This window comes from Neophocaena asiaeorientalis, unplaced genomic scaffold (genome assembly GCF_003031525.2).
Source record: "Neophocaena asiaeorientalis asiaeorientalis breed wild unplaced genomic scaffold, Neophocaena_asiaeorientalis_V1.1 scaffold82, whole genome shotgun sequence".
Lineage (NCBI taxonomy): Eukaryota > Metazoa > Chordata > Mammalia > Artiodactyla > Phocoenidae > Neophocaena > Neophocaena asiaeorientalis.
Window position 1 is genome coordinate 8,103,189 of NW_020173068.1, and position 19,041 is coordinate 8,122,229.

General features: G+C 47.5%; 1 protein-coding gene across 3 annotated transcripts in view; it reads left to right on the forward strand.

Moving 5' to 3' along the window:
• TGIF2 (TGFB induced factor homeobox 2) overlaps positions 1-9,228 on the forward strand; it is a 16,220-nt gene extending 6,992 nt beyond the window's left edge. For all 3 annotated transcript variants that reach the window (XM_024743296.1, XM_024743293.1, XM_024743294.1), the window contains exon 3: positions 6,449-9,228. In XM_024743296.1, the coding sequence (XP_024599064.1) occupies positions 6,449-6,970 (522 nt within the window). In that variant the 3' untranslated portion in view covers positions 6,971-9,228. The remainder of the gene's footprint in view (positions 1-6,448) is intronic.
• Positions 9,229-19,041: the final 9,813 nt, after the last annotated feature.

Genomic DNA, 19,041 nt, shown 5'->3' on the forward strand with positions numbered 1-19,041 from the left:
AAAAAAAAAAAAGTGTTGGAAATGTCAATGGGCAGGACCTCAGAAATAAAGGAAATGTAGTGGCTCCTCAATCTGGACAAGCTGGTTTAAGTCACTCCCTGGAGGCATCTCTTTTTCCTGTATCTAATTTTTTTAATTTCCATTGTTTATTAGGAACATTTGCAGATAACCGCAGAAGTAAGAGAATATTATAACACACCCCTGGCACCAATCGCCTGGCTCCAGCAAGCATCAACGTTTTGCCAAGTTTGTTTTCTCTCTCCCTGGGGACCTCCCTTTCGATTGTCTCCTTTAACTGGCCCAGCAGCAATTCATTAGCAAGTCAATGAGTTATTTAACTAACTGGTTAGCTGGTACTTGCCCGGGGCGAGGCAGTTGGGAGGGTAAAACCAAAAAGTCATTTGTGAAGGATTTTCACGGGTCCCAGTGACACCCTGTAAGCCCACTTTATTGCTGTGGTTTCTGTTCTAAGGGGCTGCCAGTTGGGCAGGGGAAGTAAGTGTGGTGGGGAGAGTTCGTGCCCATTCCTTCTCTGTGTAATATTGATTGGGGGTGTGCTCTGTGCCAGACCCAGTGCTGTGTGCTGGGAACACCACAATAGAACGGGCACTGTCCCCCCTGGGGGAGGGAAGACATTGAAAGGACTGAGAATTCAGTGTAATTAATTACCCGTGTGTGTCAGCTGAGCTGCCCTGGTAGGCAAGGCTTCTCCAGAAGCTGTGTATGCATGGAATCCTGACAGACTTGAAGGATTGGGGAGGTGAGGGGCAGCAGTCCCTCTGGTACTTGTACTGGGCAAGAAAGGAGCCTGGTGCAGAAGCTGTAGTGGCCTGCTGTGTGGTGAGGGGGTGGCTTGGCCCTGCCCTCAGTGAACTTGTATCTCTCGAAGCTGCTCTCCTTACTCTGGCTCCAAAGATACCTGCCTCCCGATTCTTCCTCCTGGTAACCACTGTCTCCCCACCTTAAGGCCTTTCATTTGTATATTTTTTGAGCTTTTGGGTAAGCTTTTTTGCTTAAGTAAAGGGTTTGGCCCGCAAGGACAAGTTAAACCAGTGGGTTAAACCATTGGTTCCTAAGCTTGGGTGGCAGAACTCTGGAGAGCTTGTTTAAAAACACATTCCTGATTCCACCCACCCCTCTCCCCTGCCCCCCATCTCTGAAGCGGATGAGACAGAGCAGTTTTTTAAAATCACCCTCAAGGTTGTTCTAATACAGCCAGCAGCCTTTAGGAGCACCTGGATACGGGTGGTCACAACACTGGGACCGTGACGTTTGGGAAAGGTCTCTCCATGCCCTCTCTCTCCCCTCTTTTGCTTCTGTCTTTCACAGTTGAAAAGACATTACAATTAAAGCACTTGTGTCGCCTTCAAAAGCCCTGCTCTGGTCCTCATGGCCTTTATCTGCTCCCTAGTGCCCCTCCCACTCCCATTTGCCACAGTGATTCCTCCCGTGTCCTTCATCTCAGCCACTGATTAAAAAAAAAAGAAAATACTGACAGGGCAGCAGCCTTTCAGATAGGGCCCTGTTTTATGGTAGAGACAGGCTTTCAGGCACCCAGCCTGTGTTTTGCCGTATCAATCACAGAATTCACCTTGGCATTCTCCTACCCCCTCCCCGAGGACCTTGAATTGGGGCAAGTCACATGCTTTTTTCCTGACTTAGGCGTGGGTCAGGCTGCTGGAAGCGGCTACAGAAAATCCGCAGAGCCCATTATCACAGCTGGCACTGGTGGTGCACTCGGGCCTTGTGCCCTTGCCCGGCTGCCCTCAGCTGTGCATTTCTATCGGATGAGAAGACAAAACAGTAAGTAGGCTGCCAAGTTTTCTGTGGACCAGGGTGAGCACGTGGGGGGGGTGTTTTTCTGCTGTTCTCTTCTCAGAATTAGAAGCCAAAATGGGAGGTGCAGCTAGAGGCTAAGTGCCCACGCATCTGCTAGTAAACGCCAGGCTCCCCTCCCCAAGACTGCTCTCAACAAAAGCACTGGTCACTACTCCTCTTGACCCAAGTCACGTTTCCCCTGCATCCTGGGCTGAGGTGGAGAGGTGTAGTGCTCTCCTGTAGCGCAGGTAGCCAAGGAGGCAGCTGCAGGATGGAGAGATGGAAGCATCTGAGCAAGGAGAAAAGGCCTCGGGCTGACTCTCCTCCGTCTGTTGTCTTCACCTGACAGCGGTCCGTTGCCTGGAATCAGGCTGTGTCTGGATCCCATCCTAGCCCTTGCCCTTGTGACCTTGAGCAAGTTGCTGAATCTCTCTGATCAGGGTCTCCGTTTCTTCAGTGGTTCACATAAAATGGAGATCATCACAGAACCTCTCATAGGCTGTTGAAGATTAAGTGAGTAAGTTAGATGGGAAGTGTTCAGAACAGCACCTGATATGTTTTGTGTTCAGCAAGAGTCTGCTTTTAGGATTATGGTGATGCCTTGCAGCTTTCCATTTTGTTCCTCTGTTGGTAAGATAGCAGACCAGAATGAGAACAGCAGCAGGAGACCTGAGTTTGAATCCCAGCTCTGTACTCGGAGGCTGTGTGACTTTGGGCAGGTTCTCTCATCTCTGAGTTCCAGGTCTCTCTGTAGTACTTTGGGGACACTGCTTACTACCGTCCAGGCTTTCATGCAGATTAAACATGCAAGTGAGATGGTTGGCGTGATACCTTGTGTCAAAGATCCTTAGTTCCTTCGTCCACTCAGCTGTTCAGTCTTCCTTCTCCCTTGGGGCTCCCCTGCAACTCCAGCCAGGATTGGAGTGAGCAGCTCAAACAGTGTCAGCTGATGCCTGCTGGGGTGTGTGTGTATGTGTCTGTGTGTGTGTGTCTGTGTGTGTGTGTACTGAGAGGACCAGAGAGGTAAGGGGTAAATGAGAACCCCAGAGGCAGGGTCCTTCCAGGCTGGAATGGAAAGGGAGAGAAGCCACAAGAAGGCTCTGGCTCTGCCCTGCCCATGAGCTTTCCCAGCCTGACAGGACCTGGAGCCTGGTGCTATCCTTGGGTCACCTGTGGAACAGGTACAGCTGCAGGCTGCTGGGCAAGGAGCCATGCCAACTCCAGGCGCCTGCTCTTGTCATAGGTGGCCATCCCTTTGGCTGGGTAGTGGTACTCAAGGCCTTGCCCAGGTGTCAGCTAGGGAAGGTGATAGGCAGGGGTAGAAACTGGTATGGGAGCCCTGAAGAGAGTTGGGCCTTTGATCCAGTCACCCATTAGAGGAATGTTAGGCATTGCCGCAGCCCACACAGTTCCTGGCATCTCAGCACAGGAGAGGTGTGGGGGAGGGGTTCCTGTCATTTCTTCCCCTACAGCAGCTACTACATGCTCTGTAAGCTTCTGTTGATGAACTAAGAGGAGAGCAAAGACAGGACCAGGAGAAGGACGTACAGTGTGAAAACTAGCTTAAGCCACTGTTTGGGCCCCTTTGATGGTTAAGCATGGTGTTCTGGCCTAGTGGGATCAGCCCTGCCTGCTTCTGTCTGTTCCTTAAACCAAACCCTTTCCTGCCTCAGGACCTTGACATTTGCTGTTGCCTCTGTCTAGAACACTTTTCCCTCAGGTTTCTGTGTGGCTGGCTCTTTCTTATCTGTTAGGTCTCCGCCTTCCCAGACCCCTTATCTACGGAGGTCTCTCTTATCTTTATATACTATCTTTTTATTCCTGTCTCTTTCCTTCCTGGCACTTCTTGTTGCTATAGCGATGTTCGTTCATTGCCAGTCTCCACAACTAGATGGACCATAAGCTCCGCAAGGCAGAGTGCACATCTATTTAATTCACAGAAGCATCCCCGGCACCGAGAACTGGCCTGGCACATAACGAGCATCAATAAATATCATTTGAGTGAGCATGAAGCCTTGAAAGGGAGAGCGACAGGAAGGTGAGAAGTTCTAACTTGACCATTGTAGTGAGTAAAATAAGCTGGGCTCTGGGGTCCTGTGATAGTCTGAGAGAAAGATTCAGAGAGTAGGGGTTCTCGTTCCTCCAGATCCAAAGGCCCAGGCTTGGGGATCCCTGGCTAGAGGTAGAATCCTGCCTGACTTCTCCAGGCTCAGCTTTGTATATGTTCATCAGTAAAATGGGAGCTGATCAAACTCATGGGGCTGATAAAACTGTTAGAAGAAAATCGCGTAGCTGCACAGTGCTTAGTAAACGGCAGCTATCGGTAAAGCTTCTCAACGAAGGCTCCCAGAAAGATGCCTGGATATGCGGGGGCATACCGTGCCACACCCAGGCCTCGTCACCAACGCACTCCCACAGTTTGTCTCTTCTCTCCAGCTACTTTTCTGTTAGTAAGAAAGTGATCAGGCAACTTTTCCCCTGTGGCAGCTCCTCCAGTGGAGGGCAGGAGGGAGGGAGACATGGAAAAAATGATAAAGGCTTGTATTTGCCTGTTGAAGGAAAAACGGGTTTTGTGTTCATGAGCCTTACACCAGCCACGCAGCTAAGAACCTGTTCTCTAGTCTAATCCATAACTTTTTAAATAATGCCCAGGCGAGCTTGTTAAAGGATTGGTCTTGTCACATCTCCAGGCTGTTAGGAGTAAATGAAAGGAAGGAGGGTGTAAGTGGCTGATCTTTTTGCTTGATCAGTAATGATGCCATGATTAGGTGCCTTCTCCTCTGGGGTGTGAAGAAACTATTCACACTCCTCCTGAACGGTTACCTACCCTCATGGTGTCATTCATTCAAGTATGAAAAGAAACTGCCAGGCCCTACAGCAGTTGTAGGTGAGGAGAGATGTGTTCTGAAACCATTTCCTCTGCCTCTGCCCAATCTCTGATATCTTAGATCAGCCAAGACTTAGGATAGTAGGCATTCTCCAGGTAGAGAAGAGGGTGTTCCAGAAAGAAGGAATGTGATGTGCAAGAGGCATGGAGTTTTGTTTTGTTTTGTTTTTTAAAGCACAGGGCCTCAATGAAGGCTGGTGAGCAATTTCACATGAAGAAGAATATAGGGGATTCCCTGGTGGCGCAGTGGTTGAGAATCTGCCTGCCAGTGCAGGGCGACATGGGTTCAAGCCCTGGTCCGGGAAGATCCCACATGCTGCGGAGCAACTAAGCCTGTGCACCACAACTACTGAGCCTGCACTTCAGAGCACACAAGCCACAAGTACTGAAGCCCACGCGCCTAGAGCCCATGTTCCACAACTAGAAGCCACTGCGATGAGAAGCCCACACGCAGCAACGAAGACCCAACGCAGCCAAAAATAAATAAATTTAAAAAAAAAAAAGAAGAATACAAGGGCTGGAAAGATAGGCCATGAACAGGGGAGGCTTTTAACACCCAGGCCCAAGAGTCTGGAGTTGTTTCTATAGGCAGTAGGAGACAAATGGCAGTTTTCTAGAACAGGAATAACAGTAATACATTTTAGAAAGTGAGTGACAGCCAGTGACGAGGCTGGATTGGAGAGCTGTGAATCTGGAGGCTATTGTAAAGGGTCCAGACAAATATAGGATGGGTGCTAGATATGCCCTGGTTTTGCAGCAGACCACTTAACAGTAAGAAACGTCATGCCTCAGGCATAGGCCCAAGAGGATTGATCTAAACAATCAGCTGGACAGGAATGGGGTCACGGTTAATGGTAGCTTTCTCAGCAGTATATAGGAAAAAAGGATTTAAGGATGTTGGTTGAATGCACATTCAACCACTGACCTTGGTTTTGCTTGGAAACAATAACTTTTCTTCTACCTGAGAGTCCCTTTAGTGTCTTTGTGGCTGTTTCCCTGGCATACAGCAAGACACTATTCTAGAATCTTAGGAGTGAATGACCCTTGGCCCCATCCCCTCTCTTCTCACACACCCATATCCAACTGGGCACCAGGTCCTGTCATTCCAGTTTCCCAGACAGATCAAACGTTTGTCGTCATCTCATCACCTCCCTTAACCTAACGTGAAGTACTAACCTTGCACTCTGCTTCCACTCTGTTCTCCACATAGCATTTTTAGCATTCTTGGCCTAAAACCCTCCTGCGGCTCCCCATCTTCCTTAGAATAAAGAACCAGATCCCCACCATGAGGTAAACCTCTAGTTACCACTCTGAGCTCCATCCAGACAGGACATCCTTCTCTGAGCTCGTCATAGGCACTTTTCAGGTGTTGATCCTTCTCAGTCGAATGCTCTTCTCCCCTCTGGCCTCCCACCTAACCTACTGCTTATCCTTCAGATCTCAATTCACAAGCCGTTTCCTCAGAGAATACTACCCCGAGTCCACAAAGACTGGATTGGGTCTTCCCATTACTGTGTCCAACAGCACCGACGTACCTTCCCTTCATTGGCTGGATCACAGTTGCAGTTTATTTTCAGTTACATCATGTCTTCTTTAACTCTCTCTGCCCAGCATAAATCTGAGGGCTGCGATTGTGCCTGAGTTGTTTGCTGCTGTGTTTCTGGGGCCAGGAACGCAGGTGCTTTGCAGCCGGTTTCGAGAGAGTAAACTGATCACAGTCTCTCAAACTCATTCTCATTCCAGATTTGTAACTGGTTCATCAACGCCCGGCGGCGGCTTCTCCCAGACATGCTTCGGAAGGACGGCAAAGACCCCAACCAGTACACCATTTCCCGCCGCGGGGGCAAGGCCTCCGATGTGGCCCTCCCCCGAGGCGGCAGCCCCTCAGTGCTGGCTGTGTCTGTGCCGGCCCCCACCAGTGTGCTCTCCTTGTCCGTGTGCTCCATGCCGCTCCACTCAGGCCAGGGAGACAAGCCGGCAGCCACCTTCCCACAAGGCGAGCTGGAGCCCCCCAAGCCCCTGGTGACCCCTGGTAGCACACTCACCCTGCTGACCAGGGCTGAAGCTGGAAGCCCCACAGGTGGACTCTTCAACACACCACCACCCACACCCCCAGAGCAGGACAAGGAGGACTTCAGCAGCTTCCAGCTGCTGGTGGAGGTGGCGCTCCAGAGGGCTGCTGAGATGGAGCTCCAGAAGCAGCAGGACCCATCACCCTCATTGCTGCGCACTCCCATTTCTTTCGTCTCTGAAAACCCCAAGTAGGCATCTGCCAACAGGGGTGCTCGAGGCTCGAGCCAGCTGTCCTGGGTTTCCGTTTTGGTTCCCCTTCCTACAGAGGGTTTTCTTTGGATCACTGCCAAACATCGGGATCATCTCCTCTGTCCAGAGGTCTTCAGCAGGAAGACGCCAGCTGGTGTCACTGCACTGGGATGGGACCTCTCCTCTGCTGACTCTGCCGTTTCTCCAGGCCTCCTCAGCGATGAGACCAAGAGATTGGAGACAGGCATGGTGCTGCTGCTGCAGAGAATCCCCGGGACCCCTTCGTTCCCGCCTGCTTTCCTGAGCTGGGCACAGGAACCCTGCCAAGTTCACTCACCTGTGCTGGGTCCCAGTTGCCCCTGACAGGGCCTCTTTTTGTTAAGTGTGGACATTCCAGGTTCATAAGTGTGAACAGAAGAAAAGAGGAGACCAGCAGATGTAACAGAACCGACTCCGGTTGAATGTTTAAGTTTTTGCTAAACTTTGTGTTTATTTTTCCCTCTTTGCTGTGGTTTGCATTAACAGGAGTAGTTAGCCCAGGTGTGGGGAATGAGAGTGCATTGCTTGATGGAGTCTGATAAACTGAGAAGAATCCACCACTGCAATTGGTGATTGTTTTACAAGGAAGAAGTATTTTCATTTGGGGGACCAGCTAAATCTCTGCAAAATTCCAAATGGTCGTTTTATTGTTGGTTTGGTTTACAAAAAAAAAAAAGAAAAAACTTTTATGGGCTTTGGCTTTTCTGCATCATGCACAGAAGGGAGAAGAGGATAAAGCCACAGCCAGAGAGAGGGTCCAACAAATCTGACCAAACCTTCTAGGTGCAGAGCAGAGAAGGATGATAGAGGTGTTTTTCTGGTTGGTTGGTTGGTGTTTTTACTGTATTGTGGGGGAGGGGAGGGGGAGGTAAACTAGGCTGAGCAGTGGGGTGGTGTTTTTTTCTCTTTCATGTTTTCCCCTTCTTTATCTTTGAAAGCTTCACCCCTCGGCCTGAGTCCTGAATTCCTTCTAGGAATTTGGCTTAGTGGGGCCAGAATGTCAAAAGCTCCCTGTTGCTCCTACTTGGAGAGAAGTGAGCCATCTAGTGGTCAGGAAGGCCTTTTAGCTGATCCAGACGGGCAGCTTTTCCCATGATGGTGGCCGGAAACTCTTCCTGGAGGAAACATGGACTAGTGCCCCCAGCTGCCTGTGGAACTGCCCCGGGAGGAGGCTGGGGCTGGGAATCGGTCACGAAGCCTGTTCGCTGTGAGTGTCTTTCTGTTGCACCTCTCTTTACATTGGAGTTGCAGAAGCCCCCGCCCTGAACTTCACAGTGAAACGGATCACAGTCTTATTCTCCTCCCACACCCCCCACCCCCGCCCTGGGCCCCGCTTTTTTTTTTTTTTGCTGTTTCATTGCTGATAGCATTCAACAGCAATATACCCCATCTTTCTAGTATATCCTAAGAAACACTAATCATAGGTTATTAGGTGAAATATTTTTGTTCTGAATAACATTGTTACTGGGCCAAAAGACAGGTCAGGATCCTCAGCCCGTAGTTTCCTGAAGTTGCCATGCTGGGCGCAGGGGGAGCGTTCCTGGGTATTGGCTGACTTGGGTGGGCTTGGCTGGGAGAAAGGCAGCAACATGTGTTCTGTCTTTTCTGGGATGATCCCTGAAGACTTCAGGGAGGCTCCCCAACTTCTGAGTGGCTTGGCCCACCCATTGCTGTGGGAGTGGGGATTGGTTATTTAAGAAAGGGGGCTTTGCTCTCTGTTAGTGGGCAGGTTTTCTAGGCTCTCTCTTCTGCCTCCCCTCTCTGTGCCCTCTCCTGGCATGCCCCAGGGGGATCAGGGACCCTCACCCTCCTGAGGCCCAGCTGGGGAAGAATGAACACAGCAGCTTCAAGATCAGTTGAAGCTGCTGCTTGCCCGGCCTCTTGCACCCCACCCGTGTCTCTGAGCCCAGGTCTGTTGTCACTGTTGCAGGACACTTGCAGCAGGGGACTGTGGGAGCGCGTTGGGCTGGGGTGGGACTTTCCCGCCCACAGTGCACTGAGCAGTGGAGGGTGGTGAGGGGTCAGGGAGCCATGCTGCTGAATTCTGGTTGGCACTCCCCCCTTGTACAAGACGGGGAGGCTGGGGGCAGGGCAGCCTCTGCTTGGTTCGGTTCTGAGGTAACCCTGGAAGCACAGTTATCCCGTTGGATTATTTGAGCAAAAAACTACTGTAAATAACTTTGGTTTTTGTCTTTTGTCAAATAAAGTTTTTTTGTTTTTTGGTTTTGGTTTTGTTTTTCAAAGCAGAAGGATTGATCCACTATCACCCTCGGCCCAGCCTGGAGACAGGACAATTGCTGAGTTCTTACTCTGCCCCACCTCTTTCACCCTCCCTCTAGTAGCTGCCTGTAAGCGTTGTGTACTCTGCATCCCTATTTCCTGGGCCTCACGAGTATTCCACATCCTCTTCACCACAATGTACAGGGGGCATACGTACCCCAAGCTGGACCCGTCTTCCTTTGCGTCAGCAGTCAAGCTTTGGGGTTGTTAAGTGGTAAGGGAACTTAGTGAGCTGGTTAACTTTGTCCCCCCCTCTCCTAATGAGGAAGGAGCATGACTACAGTATGAAGCCGGCACAGAAAGAAGCAGAGATGTTACATGGATACTCTAGACATGTCTGAAACCAGTACCGTCTCTGGACTTCCCTATTATGTAAGCTAGTAAATTCCCCTTTTTGCTTAAGCTACCTGTGGTAGCATTTCTGTTGAAATGACTGTACATTGTAATTGCACCCCAAACATCTCTTTTTAACTTCTGTTCACACAAACATTCACAAAAAAGAAAAAAAATGAGAGGGCTTCCCTGGTGGCGCAGTGGTTAAGAATCCGCCTGCCAGTGCAGGGGACACAGGTTCGAGCCCTGGTCCAGGAAGATCCCACATGCCGTGGAGCAACTAAGCCCGTGCGCCACAACTACTGAAGCCTGCGCACCCAGAGCCCATGCTCCGCGACGAGAAGCCACCACTAAGAAGCCTACGCACCACGATGAAGAGTAGCCCCTGCTCGCCGCAATTAGAGGAAGCCCACGTGCAGCAACGACCCAATGCAGCCAAAAATAAATTTAAAAAATGAGATACTCTTCTCATAGGTAAAGAAACTGGGGATTTGTTAAGTTACTTGCCTGAACTTATACAGCCAGTACTAAGTGGAACTAGGATGTGAATTCCAGTCTGTCTTGCTTTAAGGTCACCCTGAGGTCTGTCCCTCTCTTATATAAACTAGTGATAGGCAGTTCACTGCCTACTGGCATCCAGCTATCTAACATGGTTTCGGCTAAGCACTAGAAGTTTCCTCCATTGAACCAAATTGGCTTCTTTCTGATTTCTCCCCAGTACCCTGGATGGAGGATATTGAATATTTCCCACAGATCACTCTCCTTTAGGAATTTGGAGATGCAGCCTCCCTGCTCAAGTTCCCAGATTAAAGTGCCCGAGCTCCTTTAGCCATTCATCCGGGGTCCTGGTTTTCCCACTCCCTCTGTCGGTATCCCTCAAGCTGGACACTTGGCCCTGGGGTTTGGCAGAACAGGAACATGCTGGAAGGCTCTTCAAGAGTGACGCTCATTTTACATGTGGAAAATGAGTACTAATATTCCCCTAAAAGGGGCAGTGATTTGGACGGTTCAGCTGCCTCAGGAGAGATGGCTTCTTACAAATACTTTTCAAAGAACTGAAAATAAAAGTATCTTCTGTAACCAGCTTCTGACTGATGAGCCCTGGAGTGAGCAAGCACTCTAGACAGTGAAAGGTGACAGGGACAGTGTGGCTAGGGCCCCTCTCCTCTGAAGCTAGGAATGTTATATAAGGACATCTGCCTGTTCTGTAACACTCTCATTTAGGATATAGCTTTTTAAAGGCATTTCTGCTCCTTAGTCTGAGTACCTGTGGTTGGGTTGGCTGATTCTCTCTCTATGCCCCTATTCTTCACAAGGGGGCCATGATGATGCTTCAAGTCCTTAGTTATCAATGTGACCTTAGGCCCTGTGTCCAGTAGTAAAGGAAAAGGAAAAGTGGGAATGATGAGGGTGGGGGGTATGCCTTTAGACTGACAGTCAAGGAAGGCTTCTTCCTTTCCACTGTTTTTGGGAGTGGTGATTTCTCCATGGACCCCCAGCCTCACGGACCCCACTGGGAAACTTTTCCCCAACTCAGCCCCATGAATAAGAATCCCTAGGGAGGGCTTCCCTGGTGGCACAGTGGTTAAGAATCTGCCTGCCAATGCAGAGGACACGGGTTCGAGCTCTGGTCCAGGAAGATCCCACATGCCGCGGAGCAACTAAGTCTATAAATAAATGTTTTTTTAAAAAATCACTTGCCCAATACCACACAGCTTTTAAGTGGGAGAACTGGGACTAATTACCCAGAGAAGTAGTTCTCATGCATCAGGAGAGCTTACAAAAAAGCAAATTCCCAGACCTTACCCCCAGAGAGTCCAGGACACTGACTGATCCCCAGTGTCAGGACAGTGACTTATCCCCAGGAAACTGCTGGGTTGGGAAGATAGCACCTCATCTTTCAAAGTTACAAGGTGAGAGGAAGACTACTACCAAGTAGTCCCCCAAGACCATTTGACTTCCCTCGGCTCCTAGGAGTTTATAGTGTCCTAAAGGTCAAGTGTAGCCTTCCTGAGGTTGTCATTTTAATTACATAAGTAGTCAACATTCACTATAGAAAAATTTTAAGTAAAGGTACAGTAGTCCTTCACTTTCCACAGTTTCAGTTACCCATGGTCAACCTCAGTACAAAAATATTAACTGGAAAGTTCCAGAAATAAACAGTTCATAAGTTTTAAATTGCATGCCGTTCTGAGTAGCATAATGAAATCTCCCACCCTCCAGGCCGGGAACGTGAATCATCCCTTTGTTCCGCTTATCCATGCTGTATATGCTCCCCACCCCGCCTATTAGTCACTTAGGAGCCTGCTCTGTTATCAGATCCAGTGTTGTTATACTTAAGTGCTTGTGATCAAATAACCCTTATTTTACTTAATCATGGCCCCAAAATGCAAGAGTAGTGATGCTGGCGATTCAGATATTCTCTTACTGTGCCTAACTTATAAATTAAACTTTATCATAGGTACGTACACATAGGAAAAAACATAGTATACATAGGATTTACTACTATCCATGGTTTCATGCATCCACTGAGGGTCTTGGAACATGTACCCTGTGGATAAAGGAGGGACTACTGTAAAAGGAGAGGAGTTCAGTATAGTGACTAAGAGCCAGCCAGCTTTTGGAGACAAATGTATGAAAAACATTTAGTAAAGTTGGGACCTGGTAAGGGCTCAATAATGCTAGTAAAATATTTCTTGTGAGCAAAAAGAAGAGGGCCGGGGCTTCCCTGGTGGTGCAGTGGTTGAGAGTCCGCCTGCCGATGCAGGGGACATGGGTTCGTGCCCCGGTCTGGGAAGATCCCACATGCCGCGGAGCGGCTGGGCCCGTGAGCCATGGCTGCTGAGCCTGCGCGTCTGGAGCCTGTGCTCCGTAACGGGAGAGGCCACAACAGTGAGAGGCCCACGTACCACAAAAAAAAAGAAGAGGACCAGCATACAAACTCAGACCTCTACTTCACAACCAGTGCTCTTTCCACAGCTCCTTCGTTTTCCCCCACATGGCTCCTGATTTCTGTGATTCCATCTATCTCTGTCTGAGGCCACAATCTTACCCCTCAGAGCACATCTTCCTCCAAAGCCTGCTATAGGCAGCTGGCAGTGTTATAGGGGCATTCAACTGGAAGGGACACCCTCAGGCCCAAGACTGACATCATATGTTTAACTGGTGCTAAAAAGCCCCAAACTCACAAAGGCAACATTTCTCCTACTTCCAAATCTGTCTCTCCCGCTTCCAAATCTGACTCTTCATTAAGTTCTTTTCCATCTTAGACCACCCAAGACGTTTATTTTAACCAGATGGATGCACTGGGTTTCAGCCAAATTCCCCACTTCCTAAGATAAGGAAAGCTTTGGGTAAAAGCAGAAAGGGAACACGTCTCAGTCCCATGAATACCTTCTTGGCAAGGGCTTTCCAGGCTGCCAGCTTGGCTCTGTCTGCTCCTAGAAAGCTAAGAGGAGGGACACAGATGAGGTTTCAGATGGCTGTTGGACCTCTAACTTTGCTGTGTGACCTTGGGCAGGATCTAAGCACCCTTCCAAATACAACTTTCTGTGACACTCTCCTCTCCTCCCATGTAAACCCAAACTTACAGAATCTTGGAGTTAAGAGCAGAGCTTCAAAATATGATACAATATGACATATAAAGAATTAACTTTTGCGGGGCGGGGGGAGACGGAGAAATAAAGTTATCTCTGTTTGCAGGTATGATCGGGTATGTAGAAAACCCTAATGATTCCACACAAAAAACTGCTGAACTAACAAATGGATTCAGCACAGGTGCAGGATACAAAAATCAGCACCCAAAAAGCAACTCTGTTTCTGCAATGAAAAATCTGAAAAGGAAAATAAGAAAACAATTCCATTTACAATAGCATCAAAAAGAGTAAAATACTTAGGAATTAACCAAGGAAGTGAAAGACTTATATGTCGAAAACTACAAAACATCACTGAATGAAATTAAAGAACATACAAATAAATAGAAAAACATTTCATGCTCATGGATTAGAAGACTTGATATTGTTACTACCAACGCAATCTACAGATTCACCACAATCTCTATCAAAATCCCAATAACTTTTTTTTTCAGAAATAGAAAAACTCATTCTAAAATTCATATGGAGTCTCTAGGGATCCCCAAAACAATCTTGAAAAATAAGAACAAAGTTGGAGGACTCACGTTTCCTGATTTCAAAGCTTACTACAAAGCTACAGTAATCAAAAGAGTGGTACTGGCATAAAGACAGACAAACAGACCAATGGAATAAAAGAGACAGCCCTGAAATAAACCCTTGCATATATGGTCAAATGATGGTGCAAAAAAACATTCAATGAGGAAAGTAGAGTCTTTAACAAATGGTGCTGGGAAAACTGGATATCCACATGTTGAAAGAATGAAGGTGGACCCTTACCTAACACCATACAAAAAAATTAACTCAAAATGAATCAAAGAGCTAAACATAAGAGCTAAAACTATAAAACACTTAGAACGTGGAAAAACTTGATGACATTGGACTTGACAATGATTTCTTGAATGTGGCACCAAAGGCACAGGAAACAACAACAAAAAATTAGACAAATTTCACTTCATTAAAATTTAAAACTTTTGTATATTAAAGGACACTATCAACAGAGTAAAACGGCAACCCACAGGACAGAGAAGGTATTTGCAAATTACATATATGATAAGGGATTAATATCTAGAATATACACAGAACTCCTAAAACTCAACAACAAAAAACCAAAAGACTAGACTCAAAAACGGGTAAAGGTCTGGAATGGACATTTCTCCAAAAGAGATATACAAATGGTCAGCAAGCACGTGAAAAGATGCTCAACATCACTAATCATTAGGGAAATGCAAATCAAAAACAATGAGTTACCACTTCATACCCATTAGGTTGGCTGTTAAAAGAAAAAAAAAAACAGAAAACAAGTGTTGATGAGGATGTGGAGAAATTGGAACTCTTGTGCACTGTTGGAATGTAAAATGGTGCAACTGCTATGGAAAACGGTATGGCTATTCCTCAAAAAATTAAAAACAGTATTATCATATGATCCAGCAATTCCATTCTGGGTATATACCCAAAAGAACTGAAAGCAGAGACATGAACAGATATTTGTACACCCTTGTTCACTGTAGCATTATTCACAATAGCAAAAAGGTGGAAGCAGCCCAAGTGTCCCTTAACAGATGAATAGATAAATAAAATGTATATACTGTGGACATTTAACAAAGCTATTATTCAGCCTTACAAAGGAAGGAAATTCTGACATGCTATGACATAGATGAACCTTGAAGATGGTGTGCTAAGTGAAATAAGCCAATTAGAAAAAGGCAACACTGTGATTACAGTCTTATGAGGAACTTAGTCAATTTCAGAGACAGAAAGTAGAATGGTAATTGCCAGGTGCTGAGGGGAGGGGAGAACGGGGAGTTAATAGTTTAATGGGCACCAAGATTCAGTTTTGTAAGATGAAAGTGTTCTGAAAATGGATAGTAGTGATAAGCCACACTACAAAGTAAATGTACTTCACTGTGTCACAGAACTATAGACTTAAAAATAGCAAATTTTGTTATGTATATTTTATAGCAAAATTTTTAAATTTTTTTAAGTTTAAAAAAAGAATTAACTTCTATTATTTTAATAATAAAAGTTTAATAATTAACAATAAATTTATTATTTAAATTTATTTAATAATAAAATCATTAAATTTAATAATTATTAATAATAATCATTATTTATTATGTTTTATTCCAATTTTCTCCATCTTCACTGCCCCCGCCAAATTTCACCTGGGGAACTTTAAGTCTTTAAACTAGTCTCCCGGGGCTTCCCTGGTGGCGCAGTGGTTAAGAATCTGCCTGCCAATGCAAGGGACATGGGTTCGAGCCCTGGTCCGGGAAGATCCCACATGCCGCAGAGCAACGAAGCCCGGGCGCCACAACTACTGAGGCCCGCGCGCCTAGAGCCCGAGCTACGCAACGAGACGCCACTGCAATAAGCCCGTGCACCACAGTGAGGAGTAGCGCCCCCCTCGCCGCAACTAGAGAAGGCCTGCGCAGTAACAAAGACCCAACGCAGCCAATAAAAAGAGGGAAAAAAAAAATCTTATCTAAAAACTAGTCTCCCACTGTGATCCAGTCCTTCAAATAGCAGCCAGGGTGATCTTGTCAAGATGCAAACCTGAAAAGTGAAGTGTTCCCTGCTAAAATCCTTTCTGTGGCTTCCTCCACGCTTGGGATAAAAACAAATTCTTCGGGCTTCCCTGGTGGCGCAGCGGTTGAGAGTCCACCTGCCGACCGGTTTGTGCCCCGGTCCGGGAAGATCCCACATGCCGCGGAGCGGCTGGGCTCGTGAGCCATGGCCACTGAGCCTGCGCGTCCGGAGCCTGTGCTCCGCAACGGGAGAGGCCACAACAGTAAGAGGCCCGTGTACCAAAAACAAATTCTTCATGGCCATCATCAAAAAGACAAGAAATAACAAATACCGGCGTGGTTGTGGAAAAAAGGGAATCCTTGTGCACTGTTGGTGGGATTGTAAATTGGTACAGTCACTGTGGAAAACACTGTAGAGGATACTTAAAAAATTAAAAATAGAACTATCATACAATCCAGCAATTCCACTTCTGAGAATATACCCAAAGGAAATGAAAACACGAACTCAAAAAGATATCTGCACCCCCATTTTCATAGCAATATTATGTACAATGGCCAAGACATGAAAACAACCTAAGTGTCCATCGATGGATGAATGGATAAAGAAGTTGTGAGATACATACATACAAACATACACGAATATTATTCAGCCATAAAAAAGAGAACATCCTACCATTTGCCACATCATGGATGGACCTTGAAGGCATTAGGCTAAGTGAAATAAGTCAGACAGAGAAAGCCAAATACTGTATGACCTCACTTACATGTGGAATCTTTAAAAAGTATAATAAAAATTTAAAAACTCGTAGCAAAAGCGATCAGACTTGTGGTTATCAGAGGCAGAGGGTGAGGGGAGAGGGAAGTGGAGAAAGGTGGTCCAAAGATACAGACTTTCAGTTATAAGATAAGTAAGTACTAGGGATGTAACATACAACATGATGACTATAGCTAACACTCTGCCATACAATGCATAGGAAAGTTAAGAGAGTAAATCCTAAGAGTTCTCAGGACAGGAGAATTTTTTTTTCCTTTTTCAGATTCTTCTTTCTTTTCTTTTTATTGTATCTATCTGAGAAGGTGGAGGTTAGCTGATCCTACTGTGGTAATCATTTCACAATATATGTAAGTCAAACTATCATGCTGTAGACCTTAAACTTATACAGTGATGTACATCAATTATTTTTCTATACCACCGGAAAAAATTATTCAGCATAATTCTCCTAGTCCTTCCCCAACTTGTGGCTTTAGACCTCACCATTAGCCGACATGGTTTCATCTCCTGGAATGCCCTCTTCCCTTCTCCTCCCTCTCCCTCTTCTTAATTCCTATTCTTCCCTCAGAGTTCAGTCTTCCCTAACTCCCAGATCCAATTCCCCATTACAAACCTTTGCCACCAGACCCAGCAGACTAAAAACTTACCTCTTCTGTCTTTGACTCCAGGCTAGGTATTTTCCCAACATTCTATGACAGAATGATCTGTCTGTCTCCAGCACTGCATGCCACCAGGGAGTCTATAAAAAATAGGCTTTATATCAGTGGTGCACATCCAAACTGGAGTGAGCTGGTTAGGCTTTACCACAGTTTTGCATATGGGAGAGAAACTGTTCAGAGAAGGGAGGGCTGATAAGAACAAGATCCATGGGAAAGTTAGTACTAAAGTTGTACGTCCATGTCAGGTATATGGCTGTCCCACCAGGTCCAGACAAAGTAATGTCTGTTGAAGTGTGTATCATCTTTGGGGTCCAGCCCCACTCAACCTACTGAAACAGGATATTGGGATTGGGTTGTGGGAGAAAACAACAGCTATGGTATTCTGAAAAAGTTTCCTAGGAGATACCATTGTTCCCCTAAGGTGGAGAACTACACCTGAATGTTGACAGGTATGCAAAGGATGTTCTGACCTTATTGATATTCCTTAAGACTTCAAGTGTAAGAGTGCGGATTTAAACAAACAAACAAACAAAGGGCGGATTTTCTTTTTTTTTTTTTTTTTGGCCTCGCAGCCCGGCTTGCAAGATCTTAGTTCCCTGACCAGGGATTGAACCTGGGGTCATGGCAGTGAAAGTGCGTGGGGCCCCAACCACTGGACCGTCAGGGAACTCCCCAGACTGCAGATTTTGAAGTCAGACAGACCCAGGTAACAGTCGAGTGATTCTGAGCAAGTTTCTTTGCCTATATAAACCCACCACGTAGGATGATGGGCCTTGCTACATAGCACAGTGTAAATGGCACCACCTGGAAGGCTTACTGAAACGCTGATTATGGGCCCCACCCACAGAATTTCTGATTCAGTAGGTCTGGGATGGGGGTCTCAAAATTTGAATCTCTAATCAAGTTCCCAGGTGATGCAGCTGCTGCTGGTCCAGAAACACACTTTGCGAACCACTAACCAAGCCCATAGCGAGGCCACGATAGATGAATGCCCAGATCTTCTGATAGCCAATAAAGTACTCTCGCAACTTTACGCCCCCGAGGAGTCCTCAGCTGGTTCCAACATGCTATGCAGCCTTAGAAAATCACGTCCCCTTTTTGGATCTCAGGGCTCACATTTGTCAAAAGAGGGTGCTAGGCATGAGGAGACACTAAGTTATTACAGAAAAGAATTAACTCTGCGAACAAGGTCCTACGGGACTTGAAGGGTTAGGGGAGAAAACGAGCAAGGGCTAAATCCTGAAGGGCAACGTGGGGCTTCCGGGGAGCAAGGTTTGGGCTCGAAAGGACGCCTCGGGGAAGGTAGCGCCGCGTTCTGCCCCGCTGCTCGACGGGACAAGCTGTGGTGGATTGGACGATGCTCCTGTCCCAACCTCTGCTTTCGCCTCAGCCACCATTCTTCAGTCTCCGCAGCACCTCCTCGCACTCGTGTCGCCGTCCCTACCAAGATTGTCCCTTCCCTCTCACTCTACCGCGGGGCTGGCGGAAGCGTGCCGTCACTTCCCCGAGCGTAGAGCGCTTGCGCCGAAGCGACGGCTGCTCTTCCGTGTAGACGGCTGTGCGGCCACCGATTGGCTGCGTGGGCACGTCGGCGGGAGGACGCGCGGCGCTGCGTTGTTCCGCCCTACGCTGTCCTGGTCTCGGCCGAGCTAGCAGAGCCAGGGTGTTTGGGTAAGTGGGGGCAGCCGCAGGCGCGCTGCCGAACCGATCCGCTGAGCCTGTTGCTGCCGCCGCCGCCGCCGCCACCGCCACGCCCCGTGCGCCGTGACCCGCGACCCCAGACCCCGACCTCTTTTAGATCGGCCCGCGCGCCCCAGGCCCGGCCCGGGCGGCG